At 37.8% G+C, this 13,104-nt stretch overlaps 2 protein-coding genes and 1 long non-coding RNA gene across 6 annotated transcripts in view; 1 reads left to right on the top strand and 2 right to left on the bottom strand.

Annotated features, from left to right (window-relative positions):
• LOC134871241 (uncharacterized) overlaps positions 1-8,096 on the bottom strand; it is a 126,707-nt gene extending 118,611 nt beyond the window's left edge. For 2 of the 3 annotated variants that reach the window (XR_010166650.1, XR_010166651.1), the window contains exons 1-2: positions 7,893-8,096; positions 1,970-2,116 (exon numbers count right to left, since the gene is read on the bottom strand). This is a non-coding gene — a long non-coding RNA (uncharacterized LOC134871241). The remainder of the gene's footprint in view (positions 1-1,969; positions 2,117-7,892) is intronic. The other variant, XR_010166652.1, reaches the window with a different exon arrangement.
• On the top strand, positions 3,666-9,102 carry LOC134871240 (catechol O-methyltransferase domain-containing protein 1-like). 2 transcript variants are annotated; one of them, XM_063893923.1, is made up of 7 exons: positions 3,666-3,826; positions 5,321-5,445; positions 5,549-5,654; positions 6,013-6,131; positions 6,796-6,850; positions 8,529-8,662; positions 8,754-9,102. In XM_063893923.1, the coding sequence occupies exons 2-7, from the start codon at positions 5,341-5,343 to the stop codon at positions 8,904-8,906; spliced, it is 672 nt and encodes a 223-aa protein (XP_063749993.1). In that variant the 5' UTR covers positions 3,666-3,826; positions 5,321-5,340; the 3' UTR covers positions 8,907-9,102. The 2 variants fall into 2 exon arrangements, with proteins under 2 accessions (XP_063749993.1, XP_063749992.1); XM_063893922.1 differs by lacking the exon at positions 3,666-3,826 and adding an exon at positions 4,023-4,274.
• An 86-nt stretch (positions 9,103-9,188) lies between these two features.
• Positions 9,189-13,026, bottom strand: LOC134871239 (voltage-dependent anion-selective channel protein 2-like). The gene is made up of 9 exons (XM_063893921.1): positions 12,865-13,026; positions 11,750-11,821; positions 11,573-11,622; positions 11,110-11,262; positions 10,967-11,019; positions 10,635-10,862; positions 10,370-10,520; positions 10,086-10,143; positions 9,189-9,997 (listed from the first exon to the last, which is right to left on the bottom strand). Exons 2-9 carry the CDS (start codon positions 11,814-11,816, stop codon positions 9,906-9,908), a joined length of 852 nt encoding a protein of 283 aa, XP_063749991.1. The 5' UTR covers positions 11,817-11,821; positions 12,865-13,026; the 3' UTR covers positions 9,189-9,905.
• Positions 13,027-13,104: the final 78 nt, after the last annotated feature.

The following is a 13,104-nucleotide window of genomic DNA, read 5'->3' as shown; positions in this document are numbered from 1 at the left end:
ACATTTGAGCACTACAACCATTTAAACCAGTATCAAAATAAATATTTGTTCATTACCAATGCTGTTTTAATTTTCAGTTTTCTTTGTCTGCAGGATTTAAAGGGTGTTTGAGAGCATGTGTGGCACACATTTTCATGGACTGTGGGAAAAGTGTACAGCACGATTAGAGACGCCCTGCAGCCCTGTGCGGGAGAGGATGGAAATGCATTAGCCTTAATCTTTACAGTGTTCAAAATGATTAGCCAGAACGTGACAACTCTGATAAAACAGTTTCTTCCCTTAAGTTCTTCAGGCAAATGCATATTGTGGCCATCACTCCGAGACATTCCCACTTAAATGGACTGATAATTTGTTGTTGCATTGCATTATTCCTGCCCCATAACCAGGCCCCAGCTGAGTGGGCAATGTGCCACTGATAACTAAAGATATTAATTAGTATATCACGACGGCGGCACATGCATTTTCACTTTTAATAAATTCCAAGCCATCGAGTAGTGATTTAATTATGAATTATGTAAATGGTTGCCATGAATCATTTAGGTCTATGCATTTTATAAGCTAAATGGGAGGTCAGAATGTAGGCATATCACAGTGATGAGGATTTACACACTCGAACGATGACAGCACAAGTACAAGAATATTTAGCGACTTGATCACAACTTCATGTAGGCCCCCTGCTAATGGCAGAAAGCATTTCACTTTGATGAATAATTGACTAAAGATGTTGTTTAATGGCTATAAAAGGGTCATGTTTACCCAGAGGTCTTAGGTTCTAAAGGTTCTTTGGTGTGTACATTAAGCACTGCATTATACATAATTAACCAAATAATAAACATCATATATTCAATCCACTTTAGTTCATCGCAGTGCCGAGAGGAAGACGCAGAGAATGTCCAAATCTGAGAAGCAATAACTACAGATAATTTGGATATTTCGCACAGGTTGTTGCAAGCCATTCTAAACATTCAACGTAAATCAAAACCCATATCTGCATAAATCTTTTTTTAATCCTGGAATATTTTTAGTGCTCCTGCAAAACCCTCTGCCCAACAGTAATTGGCTAAATAGAATTGATTTTTGATTAATTTCATTTTCATATTTAATTTTCTGACATTGTATGGCCTAAACCATTGATTTAAAAGATAGATCAAGATATAATATTTCAATCAAATATGGAAAGGGATAATGACTGTGCAACAGCATAAAAGAAAAACTGTTGAACACAAATTGAGGAATGACCTACCCACTGGGTGACAGTCACGTAAATGTGCATTTGTTTTGTATCTTTCATAGTGAAGCCCCTATTATTGTCACATACATTTTTTTTCTCACTTTTTTTTTTACAACTGTTCATCTTGTCAAATTGATGTAGTGCCAGGAACAAGGAGTATATTTGGTTTGAAGAGAGCTGTCAAATTGAACTGTCAGGCTGCACTTTTTGATGGAGTTGTATCGCTCGCTCATCTGTCAGTCAAAGAGAAAGACTGCTGCCAAAGTCAAAAATCAAGAGTTGTGAGTAGATGACTTGTATGGCTTTTCATTGTCTGGGAGAGAAGGGAAAGGAACAATTTTCAGCTCAGATTTAAAATGTGTAGGGCATGTATTTTAAGTAATTAAAATAAATGTATTAGTGACTAAGCAGGTGAATGTTTAATACGGTTATTCACGTTAAGCTTAACAAGTCCTCTGTAGAAAAAGATAATAGACTCATAAAGTGTCCTGTAGTCTGTGATTAAAAGAGAATATTGCCTCATCACACATACAAAGATGGCCTACACATTTCAGAGCACATTAATCATCCAGACATGTGACATCATAAAACACTTCTTCTCATAGACAGCAGACTCGAGTCAGGCAGGACTATAAAATTCAATCATCACAACAGTGTCAGACATTGTTCTGGCATAGCAGAAAATTCCCCGACCCAGGGAGCATGTCTCTCTGCTGGATTGTTATGGTGTTTACTCACACAAGAGGCTTACCCTGAGGCGGGCTCCACACCTCAGTGTCCCAGCTGGAAGTAGCTCAGTCCCCTGGAGGAAGACTCTGTCCTCCCCTGCTGTCCAGACTCTGTCAGTGAGCAGCAGCAGCAGCAGCAGCCAGGGCATCTTGGGAACTGGAGGTCAGTGAGAAGAGAGAGCATCAGATTTCAAGCTATCCATCAGGTAGAACAGTAGGGGTCATTTATAAGAGCACTTGGTCCAAATCTTCTCCTCTTTCAGAATGCATTTCAATCCCTACACAATTTCCTCACCAACCAGAAAACTGTGCTGTCACTGTGACCTTGTCACACACACTGGATTTGTTGGCATCATCTGTATTTGATATACTTTTTCTCACAAATATGAATGCATTATACTGTTGTCTTTCAGGATGCTTTTTTCTCCCTCTAGTGGACACATCTCTAACTGTCCTTAGTTAGACCTACAGTTTGTATTAGAGTGATGAACGTACATTTTGCGATGATGATGCTAGCTATAAGGTTTTTGCATTTGTTTTATTTATCACTATTAAACAGCGTCAATGGTGGTCCAGCAAAAATATAATACTGCTTTGTCGTTCAAAGGTCTGCAGCCATGACTGGTTTGCACTTCCTGAGACTTTTGACCTTTTCTGAAATCCTCTATATTTATAATTTTAGTTTTGTATCGTTTATGCTTTATTAGAGTTAAATCTATGGAGTCAGAATCATATATATTTTTCTCTAAATGTTTTGGTGTTGCACAAAGAAATGGGTCGAAGAAGTACTTCTAAAATATTATAATATAGTTGCTCATTTTCTTTAAACTTCAGATGTTATAAACAAATCTGTTTACTTCATGTAGCTTGGAGAGAAGACCCAAACAGTTGCTGTCATATCGAGGACTGAGTGTTTTGCCTTACTCTGTATATCCTCAGTTTAACAATGCTGACCTCATAACAATAAAGGATTCAAATTGTTTGTCACCTGAGGCCGTCCTCAGTACAATGCACTTTAACAAAATCAGATCCACACACAGGGTAACCCAATCACATGGTCTCTAATTTACAGAACACCTCATGTCATACTGATTTTTTTCTCTTTAAAGAATTAATGATAATGATCAAAACAATTCAGGTGTTAATTGTCATACAAGCCAGAATCAAAATAAATTAAAGATTAATTAAATGTGTATAACCGAGTGCGCACAACAAATATGTTTAAAAAGAACACAACATGTTCACTATTAGGAACTTTTCAATCAGAAAATCGTATTCACTTACATAAACACCAAACTATGTTCTTGTAAACTGAGATTCATTGCCTTGACAACAACGCCCCTCTCTGTACGAACAGCTGTATTACATGTCCAAACCTTCCACAATTTTAAAGAAACTGCTTCATATCCAATCCATACTACCAGACATTACAATAATAATAATAATAATAATAATAATAATAATAATAATAATAATAATAATAATAATGTATTTATAAAGCACTCTTTTAAAAAAAGTTTACACTAATAATTCACTGCAGAGCTTTTAGTTCAAAATGAGTGCACATAGTGGTATGGATATTTCCACTCAATAAAACGTTGTCTACCATTGTTCTGTTGCACATGTAATTACAGTATCATTATTGTCATATGTCGTTACATTTCCAAAAGAAAGGGACAAGCACTAGTAGCAGCAGTGAGTCCCAACAATGGGCGTCTGCTTTACAGTCCTATCATGAGAGCTGCAGCAAGTCATATGACCATTTCTACATGACTGATTAAATTTTTTAAGGGTCATTTCAGCAGGAATTCAGTTCAGTTAGGCACTCTCACGTCCAATCCGCCCTCTTCTTAGACGCAACTTTGTGGTGAGTTGTTTTTCTCGTGAAACCGGTTGCAAGTGCATGTTTGTTTGACATGTGATGGATGAGTTCTTAAAATCAGCAGCACATTGTTCATTTGGACTTGAAAATGCGGATTAGTTGGAGTAGCAACACGATCCATTTTCCTCATGTCATCGCCACTAAACACAATGGCAATCACATGATGGCATTGTCGATGTGACTCATAGTATGTGGATAGAAACGCAACAGAAAATCGGCACAGGCTAATAGCCCCTCTTATCAGAGCTTCGCCTCTATTCTCAGCATTACGGTAGCGCGCGCTCAAACAACACGGAAGCACTTGAACTGGGATCAGGTTGTCCGTGCCGTATCACAGTTCTGGTTTAAAAGATGGCTTTCCGTTACATTTCCAAAGAGGCCCTGGCTGGATCTGTCACACTTGGAGTTGTTTTATTTACCGGTTATTTAATTGGTAAGATAGAAATGATTTGAGCCTCAGTTCTTCACTTTAAGGCTTTACAACGTTGCTACTATGCCAAGGTAACCTATCAGCAGTGAGGTGTGTGTGTGAGGCGATTTTACCTGTAGAGGGCAGGATGTTTTTTGTTAACAGGTAGTGTTGTTATTTTTTAGTAGAATAGGGAAAACATATACGAAACAAATGACTATTTTGCTCACAAGTAGCCTATTAGTTTCAAAAAGTAATATAATTAAGTATATTGGTTTAAAACTGCCTGGAAGCATGAGTTTCCAATGTAGATCTGAGCTTAAGTGTTGTGGACATAAAGAGAATACCAGAAAATAGTCAAGAATATTCTCGTTAAGTTTTGTCTGGTTGAACATAATATATTAGCATTATAGTGGCACTGTGATGTACATAACTAACAATGGAAGTGATGCATTAAAGACTTTGATTGAGTGACCTATATACAAGTCTTGACTAATGCTGCAGTTAAGCATTAAATCCTGTGCATTGCCAGGGCATTACACGGATATAAAAACACAATCAAATAGTAACATTAATGTAGTGTTTTAGCTGTTGGAACTAGGAAAGAAGGCTCAATCATGGTAATCCAAATGTTCAACCTCAGGGTGTAATGTACAGGGTTTACAGAGTACTACAAATAATACCCAGTACAAAGTCTCCTTCTTATCATTCATTCACTTTCAGCTCCACCTTCCAGCTCCTAATGACTCTGCAAAGCCTTTGAAAGAGTAGATACAAAGGCACCGTCACCACAATGTGGTAGTCTAGACTTATTCATTGTATATTCTTCAAGTTAAAGATACGTATTGCTTTACAATTTCCAGTCTTTATTTCCTTATCTGGATCTGTTACTGCTGGTGCAATAATTGCATTTCCCCTCTGAGATCATTCAAGTTATATCTTATCTAAATCCAATAACTACCGTACATTAAGTAGACCAGACTTCAGTTTCCTGAAAGACATATAAGCTGGATGGTAAGTTGAATGACATGCTCTTAAAACCTTTATAATTGTTTCATGTTTGTCCTCAGGGAAAAGGAAATCTTCCAGAATGAGCATCTTCAAAAGTCACGCTGCGGGACAAGACAACCCACTAATGCAGTATGTTCTCAATAACTCTATGAGAGAGCATCCAGCCCTGAAAAAACTCAGACTGGTAAGCACATCTCGGTATCCTGAGTACGGATGTGTTCCGTTACAATTATGCATTTATGTCATAAAATCATGTTTCATAACTAGTTTGTGCTTATCGCTTTCAGAGGACAATGGAACACTCCTGGAACATCATGATGGTCGCCTGCGAGCAGTCGCAGTTCATGGCCAATCTGGCTAAACTTATTAAAACCAAGAAAGCATTAGAGATTGGTAAGGGCCTCAGACTTAACATCACATCTAGTATCTGAAATGCATACATCTCTCAGGAACAATCCTTTACATCTTCAGACTCCAGTAAATTACCTTTACAAGCACATAAGAAGGAACGTTTCTAGGAGGAATTGGGTTGCTGCAGAAAATTGAGTGTATATAGCTGTAAATCAATTCAAATGGTGTACATTTCATTTTGACTGCCCTACTGCGGTAAGCTGTCCACAAAAAGTAACTTGAGTTCATGTAATTACACTGCCTGTACAGAACCAGAATATCATTAGCATTTTTCTAAAAGTGTTAATTGTGTCCCTTCTATTGCATCCACTGTGCTGATTTTAGTGCCCTCTCATTGCAGGAGTCTACACAGGTTACAACACACTAAGCATTGCACTGACTCTGCCCGACGACGGCGTTATCGTGGCATGTGATGTCAGTGAAGACTACACCAACATTGGCAAACCCTTCTGGAAAGAGGTACTATTCACATCTACGTTTTAGTATTTTTCAAAGCACTGTATTTTGATGGGGTTAAGCATATGATGTGTAATACTGCGGTATTGTTCCTATATTGCAAAGTGCTGATCAGTGCAGAGGATTTTCATACACCACAGGTAATAGATGTATGGTAGCAGTGTTTGACGCACTTCTGTGCATCTGCATGTGAAGCACACTTCCTTCAGTGTCTGTCAGTCTTTTGTGTGATAAAAGACAACAACTAACCAGTCTGCCATGTCATTTAATAATATTACACTGATCATTTTTAAAATGATTGAATCAACACCACCTTCAGGATTTAATTTCATGACCCAAGTTTGATCTCATAGACTTTTACTTGTGTATTTTACTGAGATTCTTTTGTGGAACATCTGTTTACATGCTTGAACTTCATATAGATTCTGGTATTCATGAGCATTTGGGATATTTAAACTCATGTACAATATGTAAACATACAATCAGCTGTATCCAGTCTGATATACCTCTGCCTGTATATTGTTTTGATTCATCCAGAAAATAAAAACAATATTGTAAACTACATCATGCATGTAAACAAATATTCATGTACTGCAATAAATATTTTTTAACAGACGACTTATCTGCTGCACTTTGAGTTTTGAAATTATTCTTGTTCTTTTCCCAGGCTGGAGTCGAACAGAAAATTGATCTTCGCATACAGCCAGCTCTGAAAACTCTAGGTACAATGATGCTTTTATTTTAATAATTTAATATTTGATGAAATGTGTTCAATTCCCTGATGCAACATTATACAAGTCATTCTAGAGGGCTTGTGTCTCAACAATTTATTAAAAATGGGAGGGACATACACAATTGTATGTCTCATGAAGGCAACTTTGGGTCACACTCCCACAATTCATTTTACTTAGAAGAATGTCCTATTGAAAATTATTTGAAATGTGTCTGGAGCATTTAACCAGAAGTCTTTGTCACAACATTTTGACTCTTCAAACCTCAAAACAGTGATTTAAAAAAAAAACGTCTAATAAATCCCACCTTGGTGTTGCTTATCTTTGTTTTTGCTTGAGTTTGGGAAGGGCTTATTGTCGCCACCGAGTGTTTTCCGCGTTCCCACCTCAGGCTTAGTTAGGGTGACCAGACGTCCTCTTTTTATGTCCTGTCCGGAGCGTCCGGGGGGGTTTTATAAATTCATGAAAACGTCCGGTTTTCACAGTTTTTCATGGGACCATTAAGCGTGTACTTAAATTGAATGGCGCTTTGCACAGAAGTCTACTGTACTTAGACTTCTGTGCAACAATCGCAAGTGTCCTCTTTTTCGCCACCTCAAATCTGGTCACCCTAGCTTAGTGCAACTTAATAAGGCAACAACTGCCTGAACAATTAAAAACAACTGCCACACAAAAAGTGAGTTTATTTAAAAGTACTTTTTTGAGGGTGAATATATGTGCCGCTAAGAGGCAAGATGCACACTAACTCCACCGTGTTTCTTGAATGGTTTCCCCTCGTTATCATGACATAAAGTGTATGCAATTGTCTTAACTTTAAAATCTGACAGCTGAAATCAATTTCGTTAATTACCGATTTGCGCACCAATCAGGTCCAATTAGCAAGCAGCTGCGTATGGCTTACCACATTCATCCAAGCTTGTCAAATAGTAAGTAACACAGGTGGTTTTACCTGTAAATTTAGCAATCGGTTAGCTATCTGAATGTAGCACTTAATAGCATTAAACGGCTCAACTTTACACACGTTTTCACTTACCTGGAATCCAGTTGTCCTGCCAAAGAGGTCTCTCTGTTTGCTGCACTTCTCTTTATACTTCGGATTCAATGTGTGACTTATTTCCGAATTCTTCGAATACACAAGCGTGTGTGGTTTTAGTGTTTAATCTATTTTCTGAAGTGTTTCTACGGGAATCAAACGCTCAACGGTGAAGTCGCGACGACCGTCACGAGTCGACGTGTTGTGACGTCACGCGCCTTAATTATCGAACTTTTTGTTGGAGAAAATTATATATTTTTTACTTTACTAACCAGTATTCAGAATGTTTATGACTGAACAATCAGTATTACTATTTTCACATCGATAGGTATTTATTATGAGAAATACAACTCATTATTTCATGTTAGTAGAACAACATTTGCCTATATGTTCAAAAGGTTAACTACTCCAAAGCTGGTTTATTCATTTGTTTAGATCATTGAAAAACATTTCTGTCCACATTATTGAATGATTTTGATCATGCTTAAATAACCTTATTGTACTTACTATTATTAGTTAAGAATCAAATAATGTGTTTCTTATGTTGCTGGGGACCAAGGGAGATAGATGTTTATTCACAGATAAAGTAGACCCTGAAGTGTATTTTATCACTATGTTCTGTTTTGTTTCTTTCAGATGATCTCTTGTCAGATGGCCAAGCTGGAACATTTGACTTCGCCTTTATCGATGCCGACAAAGTTAACTACGAGAACTACTACGAAAAAGCTCTGCAGCTGTTGAGGAAAGGGGGCATCATTGCTATCGACAATGTAGGGCTTCACAAAGACATTAAGTTGGAGTAGGATATTTACAGACTGCTAATCCTCTTAACCCATTTTTTTTCCTTTTCCTGGTCTGCAGGTGTTGTGGGGTGGGAAGGTAGTGAAACCATCTCCTGAAGACCAAGACACTGTGGCTATCGACAAGCTGAACAAGAAGTTGCACCGAGATGCTCGAATCAACCTGAGTATGCTGACCGTGGGAGATGGGCTCACACTTGCTATAAAATTATAGAAAGATGTGTAATGAATACAATGATTCATAGGCTGTGGAAGTTACCTAGAATAGGGAATATTCGTTTAATGGGACATGTTGTGGTAGCTGATACATGTATTACCTCACAATCTGTAATAGCTTAATAATTAGTTATGTAACCAGACAGCATTTTACTTACATAATGAATGCATTTTAATAAACACACTTCATGCTACTTTTTTTGTAGTGTGTCATTGTTTATTTAAATTGTTTTTATACCATATTCCACTATTATGTTCAAATAACAGGAGACAATGAAGGTTGATTTCAGGAATTTATTGCAAAGGTTAGACACACGCCAACACACAAACAGCTTCCTGATTAGTGTCACAGTCCTCAAATGGGAAGAAATGTTGAAGATTCACACAGATATTCTTTCACTCAAGCCACACTGAGGAAAAGAAAATTCATTTAGCATTGTCTTGCAACTAAAAAGCAGCTTTAGGTAGCAGAGGTCCCAAACTCATCACACAGCAGCACAATTAAGCCTCTCTAGAAAGATAGGTGATCTCAGCCACTAAAGTGTCTGAGATTTTGATAAGCATATTTTGTTGGGAGTTAAACTACCAACTGAGAGAACATCACTACTAAAGTATAAATAAAATGTGCAAATAAAACAGAGGAGAAAGAGCTTGAATAAATATGTATTCTACTGTGCAAATTAACAGCTCAGATATACATTCTACATTATCACACTTCAGCAAAATAAAGTTTTGTTTTCTGAAACCATACCTGAACATAATGCATCTAGAGGAGGAGTTTTCCTATCTCTATGGAGGATATATTGGCAGAAGGCGTAAGTGATAAATACATGTAATTGAAACATGACTAGTAAGGTGTAACCACATTAAAAAAGAGGCTGGTGGAAAGGGTTCCATTCTAACAGTGATAGAGAACTGGGCTTCTTTTTTTTTGTTTTGGCTCGACTCTATAATATCTGTTGATATTTCTCTTCCTCTAAAATGGCGGAGCAGATCCTCATGCCTCCAACTCCAGGCCCAGACCAACTTTGTGACCACCAGCATTGATGCTCTTCCCATCCACCAGTGCTGAGAGGATCAGTTTCATACCTGACAGAAAAATTAAATGCATAGATATTTTTAATTCATTGAAAATAGGTCTATTGTGTGTTCAATTATATCTTGGAAGGGTCCTTACCAGGCCGAAGGGTCTGAGTGTATCCAATTCCCACCAAACTGGCATTATTCACCTTAGCCTAGAGAAAAACACATTAAAATCATTTATCGAATATTAAGAGTGTTCAGGTAGCACTTGATATATCGAATGTACTTCAAATGTATGTAAGCAAACAAAAGTACAACAAAAAAACATGTACATTTACAAAATGTCCTATCAAGCTTTTTTTTTTTTTACATGTCTGAGTCACCCTTTCAAACATGGTGGGAAATAACTTCCTTGGAGAAGAAAGAAGCAACACTTACAGATATGGACGCACTGGAGTCTAACTGGTATTTTGCAGCGATTCCAAAGCGAGTGCCGTTGCTTCCTGCTGTCCAGGCAAGATTCACAGCAGTCTCCAGGTTGTCGTTAACCTTCTGGTAAATAGATCCACCAAACTCTGAACCATCATTTCTGAGGGGTACAAAAAGTAGAAAATTGAAAATCAGTTGCTTGTCAGTATTTCTTTCAAACCTTTTTTCCCCACAAATCTAGCTTGGTTCAAATTGTTTCGTATAAAAATCTTACACATTGGTGTGGAGCTGGAAGTCTCCGGTCTTGTAACCGACAGAAAAGTTACTCTGGGTCATCTTTGATTTGGCTGAGTCAAAGGTCATCTGGTAGCCAGCCAGCCAGCCCTCGTAGCCGGCCACTCCAGATCCATGGATGGTAGGACCAGCGAAATCTAGATCTACATCAACACCAACATTAACATATTCCCTTTTGTAAGCCGTCTTGACCTTGCCGCTCTTCTTGCTGTAAAATAAATAAAAAACTAAAAGTGAGCAAGTGAAATTAGAAAAGTGTTTTATTACACAATGTTTGTACGTCATGATTTAACAACTAGCATAACAGCTTACCCAGTATTCGGTGAAAATGTAGTGTCAAAAGTAAGTTTCAGTCCCTTGGTGATCTACAAAAGAGATAAGTCCATCAGTCTCATTCAATTAAGGGTCTCTGCATTTGTAGGATGATCAGCAACATAGCAGAGCTTTCCATTTACCTGATCCTCAACACAGATCTCAGTGCCAAGTGTGTTTTCTGTGGTCCACTTCTCTGTGAACGTCAGCCCGTACTCAGCCCACTTGTACTTGGTTTCCAGGGTTCCGGTGACCTTGCTGGTGTCTACATTGGATGAGCCGGACGTTTTGAACTCCTAAAGTAAATAAAAGAGGACATTAATCTTACCTGGAGACAGTAATGTATCCACTACAATAAACTTCAGTTAAGAGAGTTAAACCCCTGATCTTGCATCATGCGAAAACACTGATTGTTAAGAGTTCTTTAATACATTTATTTTTAAACATAAACACACAAGATAAAAAGGAAAACTGTGACCAAATTATTCAGGACTGGACGGTGGTCTCTGATAGACAAATAATGTTTCTAAATGACCTCAAACATATTTTGGGCAGTTTTAAATGATAGTTATATCTGTGTATATGTATAGTAACAGTTAAACTCACCACTCCACTTGTAGACTTTGTCTTCACATCAAGCTTAACAAGTCCAAAACCTGCAAGGAACATGACGATGAGAAACTGCTAACTGGAAATGGTAATGCGTTTCAAAGAGCAGACCTGTCCTCTAAGGGTTTGTAAATACACATGTATGAAATGGTCTTTTATCTTGCTTTCACTTACCATATCCCTTATTGAAAATGTCCTTTGCTGACTTTCCAAGATCTGCATATGTTGGAGGAACTGCCATTTTGCCTGTCACAAAAAGACATTTCAGAGGGTGTTATTGGTGAAAAAGGACCATAAATGCACTTAATTATTACAACATATGTGCCTTATTTTTCCTATCAATAATCATATAATTAGAAAAGGCCCCTTAATCTAATGAAAAGAGGAGGGTCCTGTGCAGTAGTAATATATAGTATGGATTTGGATTTGAAAGCTGTTGAAATAAACTGAATTTACCTTCTAATCCAATATTATGTAAACCAACTCATGACACATCAGTGATAAAAAAATATATATATACGTGTTAGCATAAAATCCACCACTATGAGCAAGTTAGAACAGAAGTATTAAAATGTACCTAAGTTTTATACAGTCTATGGTTTGGTGTTTCTCCAAATGTAATTTATTGAGTCCCTTAGTACAACCCTGTGGTTAAGAAGAGCAAGGCTAGTATGTGAGCTAACTGTCCTCTGACTGCTGACCGACTGCGAACCTGAGTCTGTAGATTGTCTACAATCCAACCTAAAACTAACTCTACCAAGGACTTTGAATAGTTGCACTGCCACTGCCAAACACCTGAACCACCTGACATATAGTCTCCATTACTCTTTGATTCTCACGTCCTCCTGTTCATTGTCAAGGTTAGGCCGGACGTTAGCAACTGTCTGCTTAAAGTAAGCAGGTACACGACGGTAACGTAAGGGCTAAAGGCGTGTCAGCATACAGCGTAATGTATCTTTACCATTACTAGTACAATTCTGCATAAATATGTCAAAAATGATAAAAGCAGCTGTTTTCAGATTACATTCGGAATAACATAATGCTGACACGTTACCCGAAATAAACTGAAGGGATTTCCAGGGAAAATTGAGGATTTCGTTTTCTTTAAAATATCAATTATAAGAAACATTACACTTGTACCTGCTACAGTATTTTGAAGCCGTTTCAACACACGAGGGTAGTAGGGGGCGTTTTTTAGCTAGCAAATGGGACGATAGCTCACTATGATGCCGATATTTCAACAAAATACAACCTTAGGAAGCGAAGTATGTATACGGCCTATAACTTACCTAGTATTACCGTAGTCGATGATTTTGCTATCAACTTGTGAAATGGGAAAAATAGCAGATAAGCGACAGGGACCGGCCGGTGTGTGTAGGACAATATGGAGGAGACACCGCAACAAACAACCTGCTGACCTCGGAGCCGAAGGACCCGAATTATAGGCGTTTATCCTGTGCCCGTCTGAAATCGAAAAGCGATGAAGATGTTGTTATTATCGATCATTTTATTTAGTTTTATTCCATTGT

Source organism: Eleginops maclovinus, chromosome 10 (assembly GCF_036324505.1).
Source record: "Eleginops maclovinus isolate JMC-PN-2008 ecotype Puerto Natales chromosome 10, JC_Emac_rtc_rv5, whole genome shotgun sequence".
Taxonomy (NCBI): Eukaryota; Metazoa; Chordata; class Actinopteri; order Perciformes; family Eleginopidae; genus Eleginops; species Eleginops maclovinus.
The sequence above is the reverse complement of the archived record's forward strand: the minus strand, read 5'-3'. Positions and strand labels throughout refer to the sequence as shown.

What these genes read in the sequence shown, in the direction of transcription:
- LOC134871240 (XM_063893922.1), top strand. Translation starts at nt 4,193, where the DNA reads ATGGCTTTCCGTTACATTTCCAAAGAGGCCCTGGCTGGATCTGTCACA. An exon ending in CCCTGAAAAAACTCAGACTG is followed by an intron (nt 5,446 to 5,548) that starts GTAAGCACATCT and finishes TATCGCTTTCAG; the next exon opens with AGGACAATGGAACACTCCTG. An exon ending in GCAAACCCTTCTGGAAAGAG is followed by an intron (nt 6,132 to 6,795) that starts GTACTATTCACA and finishes TTCTTTTCCCAG; the next exon opens with GCTGGAGTCGAACAGAAAAT.
- LOC134871239 (XM_063893921.1), bottom strand. Translation starts at nt 11,816, where the DNA reads ATGGCAGTTCCTCCAACATATGCAGATCTTGGAAAGTCAGCAAAGGAC. An exon ending in ACTCCAGTGCGTCCATATCT is followed by an intron (nt 10,144 to 10,369) that starts GTAAGTGTTGCT and finishes GTTTTTCTCTAG; the next exon opens with GCTAAGGTGAATAATGCCAG. An exon ending in CACTCAGACCCTTCGGCCTG is followed by an intron (nt 9,998 to 10,085) that starts GTAAGGACCCTT and finishes TTTTTCTGTCAG; the next exon opens with GTATGAAACTGATCCTCTCA.